Source organism: Lutjanus erythropterus, chromosome 4 (genome assembly GCF_056507025.1).
Source record: "Lutjanus erythropterus isolate fLutEry1 chromosome 4, fLutEry1.hap2, whole genome shotgun sequence".
Classification (NCBI taxonomy): domain Eukaryota; kingdom Metazoa; phylum Chordata; class Actinopteri; order Lutjaniformes; family Lutjanidae; genus Lutjanus; species Lutjanus erythropterus.
Genome location: NC_139320.1, coordinates 2,252,658 through 2,278,784, shown reverse-complemented (window position 1 = coordinate 2,278,784; position 26,127 = coordinate 2,252,658). Strand labels below are relative to the sequence as shown.

Genomic DNA, 26,127 nt, shown 5'->3' with positions numbered 1-26,127 from the left:
TCACTGACATGGATAACAAACCAGTTCTAATGTCAGTGGTAAATACGCTTAATAAAAATGGCAGCCTATACAATATAAACGTACCAACACAGATGTGACACTGATATCTTTCAATCAGAGAGAGAGAGACTTCGGAGAGACTTCACACTGATTGCATGAAACATATTTATTTGACATTTGCACAATCAGGATGAGAAATGTGGAAGATCTTTGGCAATTAGAGTCCATCATGACGTCCTCATGTGTAAGGGGGTAATAAAGCTGTGATTAATGCAGGAAACCCCCTGATGGAGTCTAGACTAACACTTTAATCGGGCCTGAAAAGTTGAACCTGTCGAGGCCTGATGACGACAAAATTCTGTCCAAAACTGACCCAGACCTAATTAGCATATTTCAGCTCGGACCCAGTGATTTACTAATCAGATGATGCTTGCCAAGTAGAATCACGGGTGTGCTGATGTTAAACAGTGTTGACTGTTTGTTGGATATGAAGAACTTTCTGGTTCCCTTTGGGTCACTAACATGGTGAGATAATGAATGATATTAGATGCATTATGTTTTTAGCTGCAATATGTTCTAAGATCATGATGAAGGATTATTTGAAAAGGTTGCATAATTTAATATTATTTTAAATATGATTATAAAATGTTATATGGATATTAAAATACATATACATGACTGATTTTAAGCCAACAGGACAGTGCATTTGTATTTAATGTGAGGACATGTATAATGCACTAATATTTTATTTTTTTCACAATAGGTACAAAAGAGGACATTTTTCTGTTGGCTGGTTACATTTATTTGCAGTAGCAGGATGCAGTATGTAAAATAGCCATGACCAGTGAATCTGATGGAACTATAAGGAACTACCTAAATGAAATGTTAAATTAAACTGAAAAACCTCTGGGTAGATGCATCAGTCTCTTTCAGGTGGGGATGCTGCACATATTCTCAAAGCCATCCCTGAACACGAGCCAGTCTGTGCACTCACTCCTTCTCAGTACCGTAGCTGCTGTAGCTTCATCTGTCCACATATAAACTGTTTTGTTGTCTGGTGGTTTGACTCTTTTAATCAGCTGGGTGTAAGTGGGCAGAAAAAGAAGGGAAATGTGGTCTGAAAGCTGCCAGGAATGTTTGAGTAAACGTGATCCAGGATGTTGTTTCCCTGGTGTGAGGAGGACACACTGGTAGAAATTAGGTCAACAGTTTTGGGGTATATTTAGTCTACTGTCTTTCTTCTCTAATACTCCTGTTTTGTCATATGAATTTCTGATCCTCATACAGTTCCTGTGTTGAAACTTACACTGGTTCTGTGCAACTGAAGACGCCAACAACAACAGAGAGGCAGCCGGTAAGACGGCAGGGCTTGAAGCCTAGACTGCGCCACACTTTATCAGAGCCATTGTTGTTCGCTACCACTAGCTTAGCCATGGGGTCGGCCGCTCTGCAACACGTGGCTAGTGTGTTAACGTTTGGAGAGCATGTGGCTAGTTTACCTACCATGTTAAATGTTTGAAGATTAATGATGCTCTTTGTGAAAGAAGTGGGTGTTACTGAATGCATTTAAAGGGATTCACTTTAATTGCAAATTGATACATGTGTTTAGGATTGTAATTTTTCAATTCATGATTGGGTGTTTAAAAAACATTTCATAGTTGAAATATTTTATATTTTAAAATACTTTGCATAATTTAAAAAGACTGTACATGCCTGCCTAACTTAAAACATCATGACTTAATTTGATTAATATTAATGATAAATATTATAAATACGTTTGATTTAAAATATTAAATTACAATAACTGCTAAAACACATGAAGTGTTAAAACACATGATTTGATGTAAAGCATTTAAGTTCTTTATTTGCATTTTAATATAATTTAAGGTCAATAGGGGCACTTGTATGGGTCAAAATATTTACAGGTGTTTATTCATTTGTTTATTTATCTTTGGCACTTGGTTGCACTGATTTAATGTTACATGTTTACGTGCAGTATTTAATATTTGTCTTTTTCTGTGTTTTCCTTGTTTCTGTTAATTTTTCACCTAGATGAACTGGGTGAACTAAGTGAACCAAGTGATCCAAATGGACTGAATTATCTTCAAATAAAAGACGGAAGAAAAGGAAAAAAACTTTCAACACTTGAGTGAAATCCAATGAATTCTGAGTTGGGATCTTCATCCTTTCAAGTTGGGAATTTGCACAGGGATTTAAAGCAGAACTCAACAATCATATAACACTTTAATTTTACATTGTATATAATCCACACACTAAAATAATGATGAAGGAACTACAGACACTTTGAATACTTTTTACTGTGACGGGTGTGTTTAGGACCCAAATGCAACACTCTGGAAATCTGTGACAGTTGGTGTGGTATTCAGAGGAATATTGAGTGTATTGAATGTTTTACAGTCAAACTACACCACCTGTTGGAAGTGCAGATACACTGTTAGTCAGCGAGACAGAGAGCACACTGTCTAGAGAAGGCTCGGTTAATAAAGCCATGTTACTGTTCAGTACGGCGTGGTCCGACTGGTACATCATTCCAGTACAGGAACATTACAATGGCGACAAGGAGTAAAGGCAAAGACTCACACAGAAGCAACATGGACACCGCTGTTTTCCTGAGGAGGAAAGAGGGAGAAAGACTGGCAAGTGGACGAGTGAAGTTAAGCAAAGTTGGCTAAGCTAAAGTAAACAAACGTGGCAGTCGGCGCATCGCGACAAGCATGGCTGCACATACCGCTTCTCTCCCACCTTTTGACACTGAAACTGACCTTGGTTCTGTTGGACCTCGCTGGAATAAATGGCTGCAAAGGTTTGAAAACTACACCACTGCCATGAACATTACTGGAGATGCTAGGCTTAAAGCATTATTGTTGCATGTGGCAGGAGAAAGAGTGCATGATATCTATGACACATTAGCAGCCGAAGATGTCAGAGATGCTGACACAAAGCAGAAGTTATCCGGCTACTTCTCTCCAAAGAAAAATGTACAGTATCAAGTGTACATATTCAGAAAAGCAGTGCAGGAACCAGGAGAAAATTTGGACAGGTGTCACACCAGACTAAGGATGCTAGCTAAGAACTGTGAGTTTGCAGACACTGAAGCAGAGATTAAAACACAATAATACAAAGCTGTGCATCATCCAGGCTGCACAGGAAAGCACTGAGGGAGCCTGAGCTAACCTTAGATGAGCTTCTAGACCACGGAAGAACACTTGAACTGTCTGAAATGCAAGTGACTGGCATAGAAAGAGGAACAACTGCTACAGTCAACGTGCTGGATCAAAAATCTGTGGAGAAAAATCCAAGCTACACCCGATGGTCAGAAAAACGATGTCCAGACAACCGTTGCAAGAACTGTGGAGGTAAATACCCTCATGATGGTGAATGTCCTGCCAAAGGCAAACAGTGCAGAGCCTGTGGTAAGCTGAACCACTTTGCAAGACAATGTCGCTCAAAATCCAAAGACATCAATACAAACAGCCACAAGGTAAGGCCAACCAGCAACCAAAGAAGGTCCATCACATAACAGAAACTGCATCCCGTGGGGAAAGAGAACACAACTCTTCCAGCAGTGATGATGCATATGTTTTTGTAGTTGATGCTGACAAGATCTCAGAGCTGCCACAAACCCATGTCAAGCTAAACGGTAGTAGCATGCTATTCCTAATCGATTCAGGGGCCTCAGCAAACTGCGTCAGTGAAGCAAGTTTTGAGAAACTGATGCCACATCCACAACTCAGCCCCACCAAGACCAAAATCTATCCCTTTCGCTCCAACATTCCTCTACCTGTCAGTGGTGCTTTCAAGTGCAGCGTGGAAAAGGGATGTAAAAAGACAATATGCACATTCTATGTAGTTAAAGGTGATGGATTCAATGTCCTTAGTTACAAAACATCCAAAGCACTGGGACTGATTAAAGTTGGCACAGCAGTATCATCCACACCACAATGTCGCACAGTTGCAGACGAACTAGTGGAAAAGCATCCCGAGCTGTTTCAAGGGATTGGAAAGCTGAAAAACTTTCAGGTAAAGCTTCAGTTCAGCATGCCACAGATCCTCAGACTCCAGGCGACATCAAGAGTCTGCTGGGTATGGCCAACTATTGCTCCAGGTTTATCAAGGACTTCTCCTCCATCTCAGAACCTCTGCGCAAGCTCACCGGAAAGGACACACTCTGGGAATGGGGTCCAGAACAGCAAGCTGCATTACAGACACTGAAAGACAGTCTGACTTGTGACACTACGATGTCATACTTATACCCAGGCAGAGAGACAGAACTGATCGTGGATGCCAGCCCGGTCGGACTGGGTGCAATCCTCTGCCAAAAAGATGAAAAAGGGGTGAAACACATAATAGCATATGCCAGCCGATCTCTCAGTGATGTGGAGAAGAGGTATTCACAGACAGAAAAGGAAGCGCTAGCTATTGTGTGGAGCTGTGAACATTTCCACCTGTACATCTATGCTCATTCTCTAACTCTAGTGACAGATCACAAAGCACTTGAAATCATATAGAACAATCCCAGGTCAAAACCACCTGCCAGAACTCGAGAGATGGGGACTGAGGCTTCAGCCCTACGACTTCAAAGTGGAGTACAGAAAAGGAGCTGACAACGCTGCTGACTACATATCTCGTCACCAGGGGTCGCGTTAACCGAATATTTTCTGTCATTGACCGTTTTTTTAAAACGGTGACGGAAAAATCTGAAGGTCATCTGTCATTTTGACAGGTTGCAATTCACACTCCTGACCACTTGATGGCGAGTGAGCATATTAATTAGCTATTAGGTTCGTTCGAGATGAACTGCGCCTCGCCTGGAGAGTAGACGAGATCAGGCGGCCACAGCAGGAGGTGGAGACAAAAAGCTGCAGTCAAGTCGGACGGTTTTCAACAGACTTACGAGACAGCAGAGGAAGAGACACGAACATCCTGTTAGATCACCTGTAGGTTACCTGTAGTCTGCAGATCATGATCATAGCTGAAGAAATAAAGTGTGTTCTTGATCGTTGATTGAAGTTAAAATAGAAGAGATCCTCCTTTTGACGCATGTAACATCTGTTCTTTTATCTGCCTTGTAAAGCACTAAACTGTTCTTTTGATAAGTCATATATATATACAGTTGCACTCAAAATTATTCAACCCCCATTGCAAATCAGGTTTATTGGCAAAATGTACAAACCTTCAGCTGTTTTTCATAAACAACTCAAACAAGAACAATTTAAATAGCTCTACACAACTAATAATGCATGTGGTTTCCCCAAATTCAAGACAAAATGTCACTTTTAATGACTACTGCTGTCTCAAAATTATTCAACCCCTATATAGAATCCCACATAGGAGCACTCATTTGCAAATCAGGAGTTGTCTCAAGCACACCTGACATCAATAATAAAGGGCTTCATCAGTGGCATTAGATGTGCTTGAGATAGGACACAAATACCTGGACTGGCTTGGGGTTTATTCATAGTGACGTTTGATTGCATGTTAGAAATATGGTTAAGTCAAGAGAATTGTCCCAAAAGTTTAAAGAGGAGATCATTGCCTTGCACAAACAAGGAAAAGGATACAAAAAGATAGCAAAGGCACTGAATGTTCCTGGAGATACTGTTGGAAGCATAGTTCGCAAGTTCAAAGTTAAAGGAACAGTGGCTACACTACCTGGACGTTGCAGAAAGAGGAAGCTGTCAACAGCTGCCTCCAGATGTCTGAGGAGGCAGGTGACCAAAAACCCTCGAGTGACTGCAAAAGACCTGCAGCAAGACTTGGTGGCAACAGGCACTGAGGTTTCAGTGTCTACAGTAAGGCGCACACTAAACGCTGAAGGTCTCCATGCCCGAACTCCAAGACGTACACCACTACTGACCCAAAAGCACAAAAAAAGTCGCCTCCAATACAGTCTAAACCATATAAATAAGTCACAGAAGTTTTGGGATTCTGTTCTGTGGAGCGATGAAACAAAACTGGAACTTTTTGGGCCTATGGATCAGCGGTATGTCTGGAGGAGGAAGAATGAGGCATACGCTGAAAAGAACACCCTGCCTACAGTGAAGCATGGTGGCGGCTCGGTGATGCTCTGGGGCTGCTTTGCATCTTCTGGCACTGGAAACCTGCAGCATTTGGAAGGCAAGATGGATTCAGTCCAGTATCAGCAAATCCTAGGAGAAAATGTCATGCCATCTGTGAGGAAGCTGAAGCTTGGGCATCATTGGACTTTCCAACAGGACAATGATCCCAAGCATACCTCAAAGTCCACCAAGGCTTGGCTTCAGAAAAAGTCCTGGAAGATACTAGAGTGGCCATCAGAGTCACCTGACTTGAATCCCATAGAAAATCTTTGGTGGGAATTGAAGAAGGCAGTTGCAGCACGCAGACCCAAGACTATTAAAGAGCTGGAGGCTATTGCCCATGAGGGATGGGCTAAGATTCCTCAGGAATGCTGTCAGAACCTGGTGTCTGGCTATGCATCACATTTGCAGCAGGTCATAGCAGCAAAAGGGTGCTCTACCAAGTACTAAAGATGCTTGTTAAGAAGGGGTTGAATAATTTTGAGACAGCAGTAGTAATTAAAAGTGCCATATTGTGTTGAATTTGGAGAAACCACCTGTAATACTGATTGTGTTGAGCTATTTAAGTTGTTCTTGTTTGAGTTGTTTATCAAAAACAGCTGAAGGTTTGTACATTTTGCCAATAAACCTGATTTGCAATGGGGGTTGAATAATTTTGAGTGCAACTGTATATAACCTTTATTATTATCAGACACAAAATATCTGCTTGCTAACAGATTAAAACTTAATTGCACAACGGAAGACTGATATGTCCAGCATTAAATATTACAATTACAAAGAAAATTAGTATTTTATACAACACGTGGTGTTTGTTGTCAACATTAAGAGCCAATCAGAGCCTGTCAGCTTGTTGATCAGGTGACAGCCAGGCGTTTGCAGTCGGTGGAGGGCAGCTGCGGCATCTGGCTCTACAAACTGCGGCCGCCTCGATCTCGTGAGGTTATTGTTGCCCACATGTGCAAGTCGGGATCAAGTCAGACACAAATCTAACCAGCATGCACTATGCGGCGATAACGATGATGGTGTTGATAAAAGAGGTACGGTGTGGATTCTCTGTTCAGCTTGTTCAGACTGAATATTAATTAAAAATGAATCAAAATTAAATGCTATTGAATATGTAATTATTATCATTTTAAAAATTAAAGTGACAGGTAAAAATAGATTATGACGGGATTTTTATGACCCTGTCAGTCAAAATGACAGACAACGAAAAAGTCTAGCGCAACCTCTGCTCATCACCCTATCCATGCTCAGACAAGTGACAGCACACGTGCGGCAAAAGTAGCAGAGGAGTACGTGAACTTCATTGCAAGTCATGCAACACCCAAAGCCATGACACTCACTGAGATCAAAGCAGAGACACTTAAAGACCCTATCCTGCAAGAGGTCAGTGTTCATGTCAGACACAACACATGGCACAAAACTGACAAGCCACAACATGCAGACGTATTAAAACAGTTCAGACAAGTTAGCGGTGAACTAACATCAGACGTATCAGACATCATACTACGGGGCAGTAGAATAGTAATTCCCACTGTCTTACAAGATAGAGTGCTACAGTTAGCCCATGAAGGACACCAAGGTATTGTCAAGACTAAAGCACTGCTCAGAACCAAGGTTTGGTTTCCAGACATTGACCGCAAAGCAGAAGCTGTAGTACGTAGTTGTCTCGCATGTCAGGCCAACACACCAGTAACACATACTGAGCCACTGAAAATGTCAGTTCTACCAGAAGCCCCCTGGCATAGTGTTAGTGCAGACTTTTATGGACCACTTCCAACTGGAGAATACCTGGTTGTAATCATGGATGACTATACATGTTACCCAGTTGTTGAGAGTGTAAAGTCAGCCTCAGCAAACACAGTCATTCCAGTTATGGACAAAGTTTTCTCCATATTTGGGATCCCCAGAGTCGTAAAAACTGATTCCTTTATAAATCACAATCAATGGAAAATGTGGCACACCTTTTGCAGATGTCATGTAACGCCCATAATTGCCTATAAATGGTCAATGAAACGCCCCAAATTAATATTCATTCACACTGACTGCAGGAGAACGATAATGGCGAACGCTGCAGGTAAGGCTAAAAAAGGAACGTCACACAGAATGAAAACAACATTAGTGTTATGGAGATTGAGACAAGGAAAATATGTTATATGGTGGACACACTGTGGACATTACAGACACCAAAAAGGCGTCAGAGTGGCAGTGCGTCACGGACACTAAAAATACTGCTGCCTCACACATACAACACTAGACCAATTAAAAAAATAAGTAGTCTGACAGAAAAGTATAAACCAGAAAGCAAAGAGCCAGAGGCTGTGTGAGTCTGTATTTGTACCACAGATAGTGGAAAGACACCTCGTTCTTTTGATGAGAAACTTACTGTCAGGGAATCCCACCAGAGCAGAGGAGTGTTGAAGACAGAGGGGGTCAGAGTGAGCCAGACACATGGGATGAGTTGGTAGCCTCCGTAATGGATAATGTGTATTCTCTTATTTGAGTTGAGAGTAAACCAAATACATCAACACGTTTATGTACAAAAATAATCAGGGCTTTTTTCACATAAACAGTTTCTGTTTCCTTTATTTGCTGTGCTGCAGCAGGTCAGAGGTGCTGCAGCTGTGCGCCCTGCACCTCCACTGCAGCTTGGCTGTGCATCTTTACCCTCCAGCAGCAGCCGTGTCCTTATAGAAACAATCGACTCCACACATTTAAACACAGAGATAAAGCAAACTGAAAGCCATTAAAAACACTATACATCTGCTCAACTGGATCACTGAAAACGACATTGGTACAAAATGAACGCTGGTTTCCCGTGCCTGAAAAACTACCGATGGTCCAAAGTCTGCATGGGAATGTGCACAATTTGGTTTGGAACGTTGGTGGTGAAAAATCCGTACACACATTTCAGCCCCGTTTCCGCAATCTTTTTGTGCGCAGCAACCTTTATAAATGAGCCCCCAGGTGAGCAGACAGAAACCAGAGACACTGAGGCAGAAGCCGTCATCGGGGAAAGAAGGCTGGTGAGTTTACCGGGAGACAGGTGATGCAGGCAGGCAGGTTCGGCATCAGGACATCAGGCAGGTAGTGCTGGAAAGTCTTGCATGTGTGCTGAAGAACAATCTGGCAAAGAGTGAGAGTGCTGGAGAGGTTTATATACTGGGCTGATTGGGGATGAGCTGCAGCTGAGCTTGCAGGTGAGTGGAGTTGGGACTGATGAGGTGGGAGTGACTGACAGGTAGAGTGGAAATTACTGAGGCAGAGGGAAACTGGGAGAATGGAGCTATGACATTTACTGTTGTCTGTTTCGCATTGCTGATACTGCAGCTCAGAACACTGATTAGAAATTTCATCATATCACAAAAAATCTTATATCAGTTACACCAAAAACTTAAGTGATCTCATGTTTAAATCTGCTGTATGAAGTTTTATTGTTTAATGTGCAGTTTTCATGTTAGAAATAAACGGCAGCATTAAGATCGCATTTAGCTGATCAGCAATTTTCTGGCAGCATAGTTCTTCTTCTGCTTTATTTGCAGCAACAGTGTTGCTTTTTTAGGTGATATATTTTGTATATTTTCCACAGCTCATAATTATAACAACTTGATCATTTTGACTGAAGTGGGCGGCTCATGATCGCTTTGTGCAGAAGAAGAGTCAAATGATGCAACACGCCTTTTTATGAGTGCGCACAGAGTCTGAAGAAGAAAGACTGGGTTAATAAAGTAAGTTAATAACCACCGCTGTGATACGTGTTACTGGGGGTTTAGGTTTTGTCGAGCCAGCTCATCCAAAGAAAGCCTGGCTGTGTTGAGCTTCCTTCATAGTACAACCCTCAGGCAGACTATGGGTGACATGATGACATTGGTCTGACAATGAATGTGTGACCATCAGGGTTAGGGAGTAATAGTAGTAATAGTAGTACTGCCATTAAAAATAGATTACTTGAATGGATTACTTTATTTGTTAAACTAAAAAATTCATATTAGGCAGCATTTCCTAAAACAGACTTCTTTTTTAAAACTTAAAACAACAAAAACACCAGAGAGGAGAAACACTGAGGAATGTGTTTTTGTCATGGATTGTCAAGAACGTTGCAACATTACAGCGCAGTGCAAACTCTGCTGCCATAAACCAGCTGCTTTCAAAATGTCCACGTCTAATTTACAGAAGCAGTTTGTGGTAACTTTAAGTTCTTTTTTTTTGTTATGCTTGTGTGTTTTCATGCTAATGATGATTTTTTTTTTAATTTATAATTTTATTATAATGCTAAAAAATGCTAAAAAATGGTAATTACAGAATCCTCAATGTATATAATACAATAACAAAGACAAAGACAAAACAATACATAAATCGTGCAGAACAAGCCCTTTAAAATGACAATGCATTAAATAATGTACATTTGTATCAAATGAAGAAACTGTAGGCATGAGAAAATATTTGCAGTGCAAACAGAACCAAAAAGCAACAAAAAAGAAAGAAAAGAAAAAGAGATAAAATAAGTTAAATAATAATAATAATAAATGTTACAATGGTACACAATAATATGGAGGACTAGAGAGTTTATGTATGAGTCAAACCTCTGTCATGTTAATGGGAGTGTAAGGTCAAAATATAATCCAAAGTACTTAATTTGAGTCATCTAATGTAACATGTTACAAATTATATTTCTATAAATTATATTCAATATGTTTTTAAAGTAACCCTCCCAACAGTTGGTTTGGAAAGCAGCATTCAACTTTCAAACAAACTGAAACAAAATATGTGGATAAATCAGGCAGGCTCAGCATCACATCACTCCTACACTGTGTCAACACAGCTGGCTAGCTGCTCTCTAAATGATCACGCCTGTATTGTTGTAGAGAACACTTTACAAGAAACTAATGCAGAAGAGGAAAAGCTGTGTGCTGCAAGCAAAGAGCTGAGGATGAAAAGCTAGCAGACAAGAAGACTGAAGGCAAGAGTTTCTTACTTGGAAAATGTAATAAAAGTTCTTCAGAAGAAACTTTTCATTTCAAGTATTCTTCTCTTCTTGACAGTCTTGATTATGTTCCCCAAGAATTCCTTCAAAGAATACAAACAAAGAGGGAGACAGAAATGTTTTCTGAAAACATGAAGGAATTCATAACTACACCGCACCTCTACTCTCCAAAGGACTATGTGAGAGAGAAGTTTTACTTGGCCTTGCCTCATTCTCAGACCATACAAAACTAGTACAATAGCATCTCTGTACATCCTGGATTTACTGTTACTGTTACTTTCAAGTCATATTGCTGAGAAGAAGAAAGCAGGGAAAGACACGGTTTTCTCACTGATGATGGATGAAATGTACATTCATAAGCAAAAAAGTTTGATGGGGACCGAAGTCATGGCTAACAGAAAATGAGTAAATGGATCTGCATTTGTATAGCTTTGTGTAAAGCCCTTTTACACTACAAGGCACATTGACACACTAATTGCTGAGGCCACCATGCAAAGTGCCTCTGCTCTGATCTCATTCATACAGTGGTTCAGTTTTTTGCCCAAGGATGCATTGATATGCACACTTGAGGGGAACTGAACCACAGAATTTCAGATAAGTGAACCACTGGCTGTACAGACTGAGCTACAGCCACCAACATTGAGGAGCTCCACAAGTTTCAGAAGAAGGAAGCAATGATGTCATTTTCTGTCTGCTACCGTGAAAGATCTTCCAATTCCTTAAATGCACCCAGAGGAGACAAAGAGCGAAGAAGAAGAGAGGAGGCTTCTGGAGGAGCTCAGAGCAATGATGGGATACGTGGAAGTCTTTTATCAAGAGACGTGACACTGATTGGACAGTTTTGGCGATCCTGCATCATCAGGACCTATGCTGGGAAATCAAATTCTGACTGACAGAAGTTTCTGCATCAGTTTACTGCTTCTGATGTGTTTATTCATATTCTTTGTGTCACAAACAGCTCATGAAGAAATAACTGATTTGAAGAATTATTAGAATTACAGGACAGCAAATTTCTGCATTTTATGAATTATGACATAAATAGGTAGAAACAGGATTTATAGGAGAGATTATTATTGTGGGATCACTGTCACACACTTTTTAATGGACTAATCTGTGTAATCTTTGTGTCTCTTCCTCATGTCACTCTCCTGTCCTCGCTGGGAGGAGTGAGTGGAGGAGACGAGGAGATGAATTTGTCAAATGAAACGCACCCAAGCTTCATCTTGCAGTTCTGTTCTACAGCAGTATGGTTTATGCCCTTGAGTACCATGAGCAAGGGCCAAGGTATCCCCAGTTGACTTTATGTGCTGCTACACTTAAAGTGATGCAGTCTTTGACATCTTAAACAACTGCAGCACACTTGGAAAAGGACTCAAAGAAGCCATCAAGCCATTGTGTGGCAGAGTGATGGTTTGTCATTTTTAAGAAGTGGGTCCCCAGGAAAAAAAGTTCAGTAGTTGCAGTAGAGGCATGTGACAAACACCTCTCTAGTGACAAACTTTGCATAGATACAAGCCTGTACAGGAAGTGAGACAGGGGTCCTCAGGGTATAGCTGACCCTTTTTATGCCTGATTAAATCTGTAACAATCTGACAGAAATCTTTAAAGTACCAACATTTATGTTTTCTGGGACAGACTAAGTTTAGAAAATAAAAAAGTACATTTATATTTATTTCATATATGAACCCCAAAACAATACATGATTTGTCCCAATTCTTAAGAACAGGTGATGTAATAATACATAATTAATTTTAATTAACCTGAATAACCAAAGTAATTAGTTGAAACTGAACCTATATTCAACTTCAAAATTTTTATTGAATTAAAAGTGATTTTATTGCTACCACAGAGTCTATCAAGTCAAAATTGCATCAATGTGATTCAATTATCAGAATTTCATCTGTCATTCATAGCAACACAGCTTTATTAAATACTCAATTCTGATTGGTCAATTTACAGCATTCTGTGATGTCATATTCTGTTTGTGTCAATAAAGCTATTTGAATTTGTTGCTAGGGAAACACAGAATGTCTTTGATCTTCAAGACATCAAAGGCAAAAAGCTGTGATGTCAGAGTCTGGAACCCTCCCGTGTTAGAACCTTCCTGTACACACGACAGACAGAATCACAGCCGCGTTTCACACGTGTCCCGTTACACCGTCGAGTCGAGTTTATTGCGTCTACAGACAAACACACAACCACAGTACAGACAACACCAGTCTATCACTGAAACCCAACAGTCTTAAAGAGGCTACTCCATCTTTTACAGACACTAAAAGTCCACAACAGATACATGCCTTCAATAAACAACAGCAGTGTATCACAGACATCTACAGTTGATAACAGACAACCACAGTTTTCAAGAAACACTTCCATGGAGCCAAGAGACCCCACACACAATCCAGGGTACAACCCTGAAAATCCTCGTCAAGACCGTCCAAGAGTCTTCGTCAACTATAAACTGAAGATAAGCCAATTGGAGCAGCTCTTGGAGATTAAAGCGGAAAATTACCGCACTCAAAATCAAAAGCACCAAAGGATCATCAGATCACAGAGGGCAGAAATACGCTCTCTCCACATAGACCTTGTTTCCAAAATGGATGACTTGGATACCATCAGGTACAACAAGTATGAGGAGAAGCTCAATTTTGAAGCAACACTGAAGAAGGAGAAGCAAAAGTTCTCAGAGCTGAAAGATCAGATGCTCAAAGTCCAGGAAGAGAAGCAGAGGAGTGTTGCACTGCAGAATGAGTTGCAGCAGAAGGTAGAGCAGCTGCAGACAGAGAATGCAAAACTGCAACTCTGTGGAAAATGTGAAAAATATGAAGAGCTAGAAAAAGAGAAGGATGAGAAGGACCGTCTTTCTCAAGAGCTCAACAAGGCCAAAAATGAGCTCTTGAGCATCGAAGCTGACAGTCTTCGAACCTACAAATCTTGCCTTCAACAGTCCGTCGATATGCGGTGTAAGTTCATGGCAGACCTTGCTGAGACAAACCTGAGCTGGAAGATGAAAGTCAACAAGCTGCGGGCAGAGAAAAAAGAACTTCAGGAGCTCTGTCTGAAACTGAACCACACAAATAAAGGTTTCCCGTGCCACAAGACCAATGTTAAGACTAAACAGACAAAAGCAGAGAAAAAGATCCATAAGAAACGACAAAGAATTATAAAGAAAAAGAAGAATAAGAAAAACAATCTCTCTCAAGAGCTCAAAGACACCAAAAATGAGCTTTCCAACACCGGAGCTGTCCAAAGCTCCAAAAACATGCTTCAGTTATACAACACTGAGCACAAGGAAATCAGAGAGGACCTGTCCTGTGAGACAACAGTGGAACAGCCACCGGCAGACGAGGTAAAACTGGCCGTGGAAGGACAGAACTATGAGACGGCAGTTACCCTGCTGGAGGAAGGAAAGGAAATCAAAAACAAAACAAAAGAAGAGAAGAAACTACAAGAAAGGAAAGCAAAGGAGGAGAGGGAAGAAATGAAACGTAAAGCAAAGGAGGAGAAAAAACAGAAAGAAAGAGAAGAGGAGGAAAGGAAACAAAAGGCAAAGCAGGATGAAGAAGAAATGAAACGTAAAGCAAAGGAGGAGAAAAAACAGAAAGAAAGAGAAGAGGAGGAAAGGAAACAAAAGGCTAAGCAGGATGAAGAAGAAATGAAACGTAAAGCAAAGGAGGATAAAAAACAGAAAGAAAGAGAAGAGGAGGAAAGGAAACAAAAGGCAAAGCAGGATGAAGAAGAAATGAAACGTAAAGCAAAGGAGGAGAAAAAACAGAAAGAAAGAGAAGAGGAGGAAAGGAAACAAAAGGCAAAGCAGGATGAAGAAGAAATGAAACTTAAAGCAAAGGAGGAGAAAAAACAGAAAAAAAGAGAAGAGAAGGAAAGTAAACAAAAGGCAAAGCAGGATGAAGAAGAAATGAAACGTAAAGCAAAGCAGGAGGAAGAAGAAATGAAATGGAAAGCAAAGAAAGAAAAGACAGAAAGAAAGGAAAGAGGAGGAAAGGAAACAAGCAAATGAAGAACAGTAAGCAGGCTGCTGGTGGTGGTTCTAATGCAGGACAACACCAGCTACTTCCATCTCCACTTCACCTCACCTCCTCTTCCTCCACCTTCTCCCCATTCATCCATCCATCAATCCTCCCTCACCCCCACCTCTATCCTCACCTCCTCTACCCCCCCCCCCCCCCCCCCGACCCCACCCCCCGATTCCTCATCCCCCAGCCTACAACTCCAAAAAAGCACATGCTGGACACTGCAGCGCCACAGAAACACCTCCATCTTGTTTTTGTGTAGTTGATGTGATCTCCAGCTGTCTGCGTGGGTTTTACTCCTGGTGCTCAGGTTTTGTCCCACAAAAAATTAATAAAATAAAATAAAATCAATTAATCAATTAATAAGTAGGCTGCTGGTGGTGGTGGTTCTAATGCAGGGCAACACCAGCTACTTCCATCTCCACCACTTCACCTCACCTCTTCCTCCACCTTCTCCCCATTCATCCGTCCATCATTCCTCCCTCACCCCCACCTCCTCTACCCCCCCTGACCCCACCCCCCGATTCCTCATCCCCCAGTCCACAACTCCAAAAAAGCACATGCTGGACACTGCAGCGCCACAGAAACACCTCCATCTTGTTTTTGTGTAGTTGATGTGATCTCCAGCTGTCTGCGTGGGTTTTACTCCTGGTGCTCAGGTTTTGTCCCACGAAAAACAAAAAATTCAATAAAAATTCAATCATATTTCTGCATGTGTCTGCCTCTTTGAATCAACATACATGGTATAAATACATCTGTGCTGGTATCTGAAATCAAACACTGATTTTCTTTTTATCATTGATGGTTTAAACAACACTTAAGTCCTATAATGGACAGCATCAATAGATAATTCCAAATGGTATATGACAGAAGCTGGTTCTGTGATAGTTACAGGTGAAATCTAAATAAATAAATTCACCTTAATCACTGTGATTAAGTACAAGTTTGAGGTATTTGTACATTACTTTGTCCGTCAGTCACTTTTGAATTCTTTCTATATTTCTAGGTATACTGTACTTGATTTATTTATCTGTCAGCTACAGCTACAAATTTAGATTTAAGATGAAATAACATATACATTCATGAAATACAACACATTGTAAAGATCATAAAAATCAGTTGTGTCTCCTCATCATGATTCAGATGATTCTCACATGGTTTCATTTTGGTAACTGTTCAAGACCCAAGGAGGTCAAAATAGATCATACTGTGTCCAAAATATAAAGATTTTGTCTATTACTAGTATTCTTTAAAGGTTCTACAAGGAGTTTTTAACTGGTTATGAAACAGTCTCAGTTTAAAACTGATGTCTCTATACGACCTACAGTAAACGAGACCATCACTGAGAAGATTGGTTATTTCATTTTATCTTAATACCTGCCACTGGGTTGGATAATAGAGGTCACCAGAATTAAAAAAAAAAAAAGAAGGTTGGGAACCACTGGGCTAATCTAGCTAACTGTAAATAGTTAAGTGATAATGCAGACTCACTTTATATTAGCCCACTTATTACAAAGGTACTTATGATTTGGCACAAAATGTTAGTCTAAAAAATATTTTATTCAATTGAAAGTGATTTTATCACTCTTTCAGGTTTTATGATCAGTCCGCATCCATAGCAACGGTCTCAGAGTGACAGCAACTGTCTGTTATTCAGAGCAATGGTCTGTTATTCATGGTAAATGTGACGCTTACATATGAAGCCAAATATTTTTCCTTAAAGTTTCCCTCAACACAGTTTTGTTTTTATGATTTTGTTTAACAATGTTTCTCCAAGCCCCCAGAAAGTGTACTGAAGTTTGAAGCACATTTGACATAGTGGCCAAACCATGTAATGACAACATCACCTGATGTCCTGCAGCCCCAAAAGACCTTTTTCTCAGCTAACAGTGTGAAAGAAGCAGCTGTAAAACATAATAATTTATTTTGAGTCTCATAACGCCTGCAAAATGACCAATTTCATTATCAGAATTTTATTTATTATTTACATTCATTCCAAAAATATTTGGAGAGTCTGGAAGAGCTGAACAATGAAATCATTTTATCCCCATTCAAGTTAGCACAGGGCTGAACCAGAGGTTTCATCTGATTTTGCCTCTTTAGTTTCATTCCCAAAGCCTGGGTCGTGACCCACAGGTGTGTCAGAGGAGATTTTATTTACGTCGCCATATGGAAAAAAAAAAAAAAAAACCTATAGAAGAATCTGCAGTTCATCTTTTATAAAGCATCTAAAATGTGTACGTGTTTTCAAAAACATTCATCAAAATAATATAAGGTGACGTTCATTAATGCACAAATGAACTTGAAGGCCTGTTGTGAACTGCACTGAAAAAAATTTGGAGTGACATTTACTTAAAAAAAGCTAGGCAAGTTTTTCCACACGGAAATCCCTTGTAATTTTTACTCAGGATGATTCTAAGTAGCATTTACTTCCTAAAAACACCTTTTATTTACAAAAAATACTCAAGTAAATCTCACAAGCAGTACTCACCTATTGGAAGTAAATTTTACTCAATTACCATTGCATTTTAATTGCAAAATCCAGTTAAATATTTCTGGTGGTTCTTACTCTTATTTAACTAAGCTTTTCTTTGTTTAATTCTATGAAATGATTAAGTAATATTTACTTGAATTAAATTTAATTTATGACTTCACATTACCACAATAAATTTGTTGCCATTTCTGTGAAGTGAATAAATAAACATTTTCAATTTTTCAAATGGACATTTTATTTTCCCATTTGCACTGATATATATGTATGTCTACATAACATCATAACCTTCCTTTGGTGTACATGAACAAGGATTGTAAACACACACACACCTCTGTCTCATTACAGACACACACGCACTCACGCACGCATGCACACGCACGCACACACACACATTCCTGTCCACACACAATAGGGCTGAGAAACAGTGAACATCCTTTAAAATCTAATAAACACAGCCTTTGTATTGCAGGTGAGGAATCCTCCCACACACTCAATGGAGAATTAGTGTGAATATCCTCTTAAAAGAAAACATGACCTGCTGCTGATGACACTTTCTTCCAAATGTTCACAGATTTCTAAAAATCGGGGAAGAAATGACTTTCAGAAATGACACACACACAGGCATGCACACACACACCTTGGCAATTTCACATATGTAGGGTATTCCTTTCTTTTAAACCTCAGAACAGAGAAGAGGTATCACTGCAACAACAGCAACTGAATCAACTGTCTACTAACACTGGATCGCTGTGATCACAGAAGGAAATGTGAGAAGAACATGAACTAAAAACCTTTCCTTTGTGGAGCATGGGCACATGGATTCAAAACACTGCAGCACTGTACACACTCATGCTAGTAGCTTCCTGTGGAGAGCCTGGACCTTTGAAGACATTTTGAGAGCATCGAGCTCAAGAAGCATTTTCTGAAATACCTCAAATGTGTATTTGAGTTTCAGTGGGTAACTCAGATTGACTGCATAAATGACACCCATGAGGAGCAGACAAGCATTTGACACACTCCTGCAGTCCTCCAACACCTCTTTCCTCTCTATGGCTACAGACACGTAGCTGGGGTCTTGGCTTGCCTGTTCCAGGTTCTGACGGATGATGATGATTTTCATCAAGTGTTGACTGCAGTCCTCCTTCACGGCCTCTTGGCTGACATCCTGTGAAAACATATACAACTAGAATTAGAAATCAATGGCTGAGTCTAGATTTCAAACAGTTTGTGAAAGGGAGGTTGAATAACATGGAACAGTTAAAAATGCCTAGACTGTTGAGGAGGGTGTGTCTGCAGACCCTGAGACTGCAGATACAGACCTGCAGGTCTGTCTGAATCTGCAGTCTCTGCATCTGCAGACACATACCATTGGGGAGTGTTTGAGGTTAGTGTAAAGAAATGCATGGAAATATAAATACACCACAGTGAACCACAATTCAGTGTAGAGGACGGTGAGATAATCCTTGTGGCTTTGATCATCCAAAAATCATAAAATTTACCTCGTATTCTTTGATCAGCTCCTCTACAGACTCTCCAAGGAACTCAACCAAGCAACGGATGATGATGTCTCTTCGGCCTTCGATATGTTGCTGTTAAAAATTATAAGAATATTTAATTTCAGAGAATAATACAGCACACACAAATGCAAACAGTTACCTATAGGGAATGTAAGCTTGCAACAGCATTCTACGTGGGTAAGTGTATTAGAAGTGTGCAACATAAAATATATTTCTTAATGGTATCTGTTGAGACAATGTGCTCCTTCAAGGGCTCAATTGTAGCTATAGGAATAGGAATCAAACCCAGAGACCACTCAGAGACTCACAGTGAAGATTATGTAAATGTCTCTACTTTTTTGAGCACATAATATGAGAGAGGACAAGATTGTCTACATTTCTGTGAGAAATCACACACAGTGATGAGATAAAGAGAAAAGTTTGAGGTGAACAGACACTACCAAAATAAGACATCAGCAATACATTCATTAACATTAGATGATGCAATTACATTAATTAAATCATTTACCTCACTTAGTGAGTCCAACATCGGTCTTCCACAAGTTTGGTGGTGTGCCTGTCCAGTTTGGACAAAAACGTTTGCTCCAGATGAACTGTGGTTATTCGTTCGAACTCTTCTTTGATCTGAAACGAAAGATATAAACACAAAATCATATCCAGATGACTCAACAGACCCCATGTACACTTAATTATTGAATGAACAGGTCCCCATCAGACAAACCTCGTAGTGTAAGAGAGAACTGGAGTTACCTGAGTTTCACTGAACAGACCAGGCCATCGTTCCATGAGGTCTTGGACTGTGGGGCAGTCATTGACAACCTCCTTTCTTCTGAGAGCGAAAGACTTCTCCATTTTCTCATTAATTATCTTCCCGTTGTTCTTCTTCTTTATTTCCTTGAGCAGATCTAGTCTCTCATTCTCTAAAGTTTCCTCTGTCTCTCCTAATGGCAGTGGTGGCAGGTAATTCACTTCAGCTTTCTTCGCCCTTTTGATGCCTTTTGGTGAACCCTCTTCATTGGTGCATCGTCTCTTCAGTGTGTTAACCTCCAGTTCTGGAATGGCTAGCTGGCGGCCTCTTAACTTTGCCCGGTAATTGCCCATTTTATACTTGATCCTCTGTTGCCAGCCATATAAGCCATTAAAAGACCCTGTCTCTTTGAGGCACGGGTACTTTTCTACCAAAGCTTCAGCAACAGCTAAAATCTGGACACCAGTTGGGTATGCTGTGAAGCTAAATATTGTCTCTGATAGCTTCTCAAGTATGCTACTTGTTACTCTTGGGTTGTTCAACAGTGTGCCTTCATTTTCATAATCCTTGTTTCCAGCTTCCAGTACAAGGTCAACATCATAAGAAAAGGGCAGTATTTCAAACTTACTTGGCCATGGCTTAGACCTGAAAGATGTTCCACTTTCATCTTCTGGTGAAAGCAGGATTGTGTCCTGTGATCCAGATGAGTGGCCAGAGCTTGCATCTGAAGACTGTGGTACTGGGGATTCTATGTCTGACAAATCCACAGGACTGAGAGTTAAGACTACTGGTTCAGTCATTACAAGTTTCAGGGTAGCCTTATCATGTACTTCCTCAATTGAGGTCAAAGTAAAAAATTGGTTATCGAAATCCACGTCCTGATACATTACAGTGAATGATTCTGTAATGTGAAACGTCTCTTGAATAACATCAGTGAGACCCTGAACTGTGGCCGGGATACCTGAAGGAAGAATCAGTTTGCGGATGTCATCCTCGCCAAAGATGATCCGCAGTCTCACTGGGGATGCCATATCAACATGAGGAAGGTGCTTCAGAAAAATGGAGAAAAAGACACACATTAATTGATACAACATCCAACACAGCACATCAACACATTAACACAGCCACAGTCGACCCAGACAGACAGACAGACAGACATACAGACACAGACACACACGTTTGTACTTCTATCTCCATGGCGACTCTCATTGACATAATGCATTACCTAGCTCCTTACCCTAAACCTAACCAAAACCCAATTCAAACATAAACTCTAAAACCAAGTCTTGATCCTCACAAAGAGACAGTTAGTCCCCACCAGTATAGTATGTCCCCATGTGGATGGAAAAACTCGCACGCACACACACACACACACACGGATGCGATATTCCTCTCAAATGAGGGTATCCAGTTTTGCACTTGTTTTCATCCAAACTTTGCAAACATGGTCGGGAGTTGCAGAGACTCTAAGACTATGGGGTGACACATACACAGACACACCATGCAAGCCAGTCATTCCACCCAGCAACATATCCAACTGTGATAAAACCACAGCCTCCAGGCAAAAACGACAAGTGCACTAGCTAGCTAACATTAGCAGAAGACGACGAAAAATGAGCCGCACCGACTTACACAAAAAATAACACATAAAACGGGCCTTACAACGTTTGTGTGCTTGTTAGCTTTTGTCAAGACTTACCTCCACGGTCTCATGTCGACTAAAATCCCACTGCTGATCCACGGTCTCAGGTGTCCACATGTGCGAGGGAAGAAGCACTCAACAGCACAGCGTGCAACGAACGGCCTCTGACGTCACACACTGAGTGCAAAGGAGGTTGCCAGGTTCACTGATATCACCCAAGTACATTTTACTTGCACATTTCAACTAATAAAGTTAATGGAGTAGTTTAGTGAATATTACTTGGAATAAAGAGTAAAATTTATATGCAAAATTGAGGATACATTCTTACAAACAAACACCAAGTAACAAACCACATGAAAACCGACATTTTAAAGAAAAAGCACTCAAATGTTATTTGTTTGTAGAATTATATACATAATTGAAGTAATAATTACAGGGACAAAAAATCATTTTTTTCAGTGTGTGATGGGCATCTATGAAGACCTAGTAAAACAGCAGGCTGCCGATACCGTCTGACCTTCAAACTCAGTCAGGACCCCTTGGATTAGCTTTTCTCTGCAGTCAGAGCGCCTGGAGTTTACAACAACTGCCCTGACATAAGGCAGTTTCAAGGGCAATGAAAAAGGGCATAGGCAGCTGTCTCTTTTGTGACAACACAACTATCCTTGACTCAACACACAGGGTGGATGGGGAGCCTGTGGAGGAGCTTGTGCCTGAGGACGACTCTCTCTGTCCTTCCAGATGTTGCCAATCTATCTGAGTACAAGGACAATGCAAATTCTTACACCACATGCTTCATTGTAAAAAAGATGAAACTAAAGGTTATTTGCCTTGTTCAAAAGTACTGACCTCGGATGACTTGGAACATCAGTTCATGACTTTGAAGGACAGAGGTGGCCTGCAGAAAGGCCAGGGAAAGAGGAACACGGAGCCATTGTCACGCAGGTTCTTTCTGATTGTTCTGAGAAGAATCGTCTCTCGAAACAGCACAGCTACATGTGTTGAAACTACCCATGTGCCATACAGCATATTCTGGTGAAGATGACCTCTGCATGGTCCTGCAAAATCAGCAGGGAACAGATCAAATGATCTTGGAATTTATCCCTATTAATATATTTGTGTATATTGTTTTGTCAGTAGGTTTAAGTGTTTAATATCTGTGTTTGTGTGTACATTTATTCAGTAGTGGAAGTAACTAATTGCAAATACTTAGATTACTGTAATTAAGTAGTTGTTTTGGGGTACTTGTACTTTTCTGAGTAGATTTTCAAGTCTGTACTTTTACTCATACTTAAGTGTCATTACACTATATAATCTACTTAGTTACTTTTAAAATCATAGTTGAGTACTGACTAGAGATAGACAGGATTTTTTTTTTAGGGCTGATACTGATACCGATTATTAGTAGTCAATGAGGCCGATAACCGATATTTGGAGCCAATATTCATTTGGTGTAAAAGTGAAAATATTGGCATCAAAATTTTGATTAATACAAACTGCAACACTTAACTTCGTTTAAATGCCTTTAAGCATATGTTTATTAGACAGCTTTTCAGATTTGCAACATGTATGTTTTTTTTATCTTAGACAATAGACATCTTTGTTTTAAAATTCTAACAAAAAGTCAGGGAGCTCCCAGGCTCAGCAGTATGTCTTATAAAGTTAAATGAAAACTTAAATAGATAGCTCCCTAAAGTTTTCTACAGTAAATAAAGTTTTCCAAAATTTCAATATAACTGAAATGTTATTTTATCTTTCACTTATCTTTGTTTTATGTTAAAACAAAAACAAAAAGTGCAGGGAGTTCTCAGGGTCAGCAGCATCTCTTATAAAGTTAAATAAATAAATAAATAGCTTCCTGAAGTTTTATAAAGTAAATAAAACAAAGTTAAATAAAATTTGCACAGAAATGTGAGTCTCAAATCAATTAGTAGTCCCAATATTAAGTCCCCAGTTTTAAATTGATCTCTTATCGTCTGTCGGATTAAAAAAAAAGGCCAATGCCAATATGCGTCAAAAGGCTGAATATCGGTGCCGATAATCGGCCCGGCCGACAATCGGTCTGTCCCTAGTACTGACTACTTTTGAATTAATATCCAAACCTTTTAATCAGGTGATCTGATCATAAACAGGCCAATGAAAACCAGGACATCTGGACAAAAACAAAAGAAAAGGCTGCAGCAGCACAGGTTTAAAGGATGGATGTTAATGAGTCATCATTAACTGATTAATTGTCATTAACAATTTAACCAATTAAAACTATATTCATGGTTATTTAATCAATAGTCATGGCAGTAACTGTTCCTCATTTGACATTGTTTTGTCTGGCAGAGCCATTTGTTGAAAAAAGAAAATTAAACTTAGACTTTAAATGAGAAAAAAAAAGAAAAAAATGAAAATGAGTAATATCTTAAAATCATTAATGATTTCAGTTGTTAGTGTTTTTAACTATTGGGTCAGGAAAACAACATTTTCAAAGCTAGTTTGTAGAGGTGACTGTGTAGTTAAAAGTAACTAATACTGTGAGTAGTTTTTGAAGCAAATACTTTGTACTTTCACTAAAGTATATTTCTTATGTACACACTTCATACTTTTACTTGTAATTGAGTACTATTTTACTAATGTAACAGTACTTGTACCTGAATACAGATTTTCAGTACTCTTTCCGCCACTGCATTTATATGTGTATATGCATAAACACTGGGTGTATGTCAGAATGTGGCCAATTAACGCCTTTTTTTCTTTTTCCAAACTTGTACTGTAATATGTATAATAAGTATCAAGCCCAACTCTGTTTGGATAGCATTGTAAATATTATTTGTAGCCTGCATGAAAGTGGCCTAAATAACTTTCAATGGCTGCTGTGAAACAAGTACACATTGCACCCAGCTGTAATATGATGTGAATGTATATGTTGAATATGAACTTAAGCTCCTAAGTACATACTGAGTAAGCTCTTGTATCCGGAGAACCCCAGTGATTACCAGGATGATTTTGGATGATTTTTAGGATGCAGGGATGCTAGACTAACACCTCTACACCTTGCAATAAAATGTGACTTCTGTCCAGATTGTATCTCACCTGATTACATTTACACATGGTATTATTATGTGTTTCCAGTGTCCACACTGAGATCTGATAGGGATCAGTGTACCAACCCTTTTACATTGAATGTAGCTAACAATAGCTCCAAAAGTTGTTAAAAGTCATCAGATGACATTATACGCTTATTTGCATCTTTATTAGGTCATCATGCAACCATTTGCATAAAGCTTAGTGGTTTTGTTGTTTGCAGCGAGGGAAAGATCACCTGCCGTATGAAAGGTAGATAGAGAAATCTATAGCCAAATAACCACATACGCACTACAGGGACATTGCAGATTCTTTAGTGAAAAGTTTTGAAAAAATGTACTAAGGGAGGGAGAAGATCAAACAAAATATTTAATGTTATATTTCCATTTATTTTCTTAAGCTTTTACAGATTTTTTTTTTATGGCACTCTTATGAATGTAGAGGAACACACAAGATATGAGAGAAATAGAGAGAGTAGCAAGCTGCATATTAAAGATAAAGAAGTCTGAAAAGTCACTAAATCTAGCAACAAAGTCTCTAGGTGTCCACCTGTGTAGTATTGTTGTATTAGGATTGAAAACACAAGTGCATCTATACTTTAGTGGTTAATGTGGTCACAACGCATCCCTGACCACCTCTGGAGGTGGTCTGGCTGATCAGACCACAATCTGTCCTCAGTGTGTCTTGAGTGCATTTTCACCTGGACTTTCATGTGGTCAAGCACCATCTGATTGCTACACAGCCAAAGTGCATTTTAAAGGGATAGTTCACCTAAAATTCAAATTCAGTCATTATCTACTCACCCTCATGTTGATTGCAGATCAGGTTTAGTTTTTCCACAAAGCACTGCTGGAGTTTCACAGGAAAACAGTGTTGCAGAAACAATGGAAGTGAATGGTGACCAGTTTTCAAACAGAAAATAACCAAAAAAAAAAAACAAGAAAACAAAATCACAAAATATCTCCATACTGTTCGTCTGGTATAATCCAAGTTTCCTAAACCCCGAACATGCTGAGCTGATTCAGAAATGTTATTTGCACCATGTTTTTAGCCTGAATATGCTGCTGGTATGTGACTTTCCCTAAAAGTCTGTATTTTCATTTAATAAAAAAACAATTTCACAAAATGCAAAGGAAATGTTTTCATTTTTACCTATTGCAGCCACATATTGACCGCACAGAAATGGCTGCTGTTACATTGTTACTTTTTGCACAGTTGGAGATGCATCTTGGTTGCAATAAGTATATCAATATCATTGTCTCTGTCAATCACACTTCACAAGTGGTCTCCATTTCCAATTTCCCTGCATTAAAATACAAATAATCAATTAATTAGACTCAATTGAAAATAAAGTACGGGAGACCAGGGATGGATGTAACACTTTTTGTGTCAGAACCTACAAGTCACAGAATGTTTGTGTTAAAGCCCTCAAATTTTGAAACAAAGCAGCCTTACATATTACAGATAGTAATATTTCAACTTTTTGATTTTAATTTTGTACTTGTTTCCAGCTGTTTCCTTTGGCTATGGTTTTTTGTGATGGTTCTAACTGTAAATAT

The 26,127-nt window shown here is 39.6% G+C and overlaps 2 protein-coding genes across 2 annotated transcripts; both read right to left on the bottom strand.

Moving 5' to 3' along the window:
* Nucleotides 1-17,799: 17,799 nt before the first annotated feature.
* Nucleotides 17,800-19,636, bottom strand: LOC146327351 (uncharacterized). Its single transcript, XM_084716307.1, has 3 exons — nucleotides 19,615-19,636; nucleotides 19,089-19,178; nucleotides 17,800-18,754 (listed from the first exon to the last, which is right to left on the bottom strand). Exons 1-3 carry the CDS (start codon nucleotides 19,633-19,635, stop codon nucleotides 18,437-18,439), a joined length of 429 nt encoding a protein of 142 aa, XP_084572433.1. The 5' UTR covers nucleotide 19,636; the 3' UTR covers nucleotides 17,800-18,436.
* Nucleotide 19,637: 1 nt separating this feature from the next.
* LOC146327350 (uncharacterized) lies at nucleotides 19,638-21,613 on the bottom strand (the record flags this gene model as incomplete). Its single annotated transcript, XM_084716255.1, has 3 exons — nucleotides 21,554-21,613; nucleotides 19,857-20,903; nucleotides 19,638-19,730 (listed from the first exon to the last, which is right to left on the bottom strand). Coding segments are annotated over exons 1-3 (1,200 nt in total), but the record flags the coding sequence as incomplete, so codon positions are not given.
* Between the last annotated feature and the right edge of the window lie 4,514 nt (nucleotides 21,614-26,127).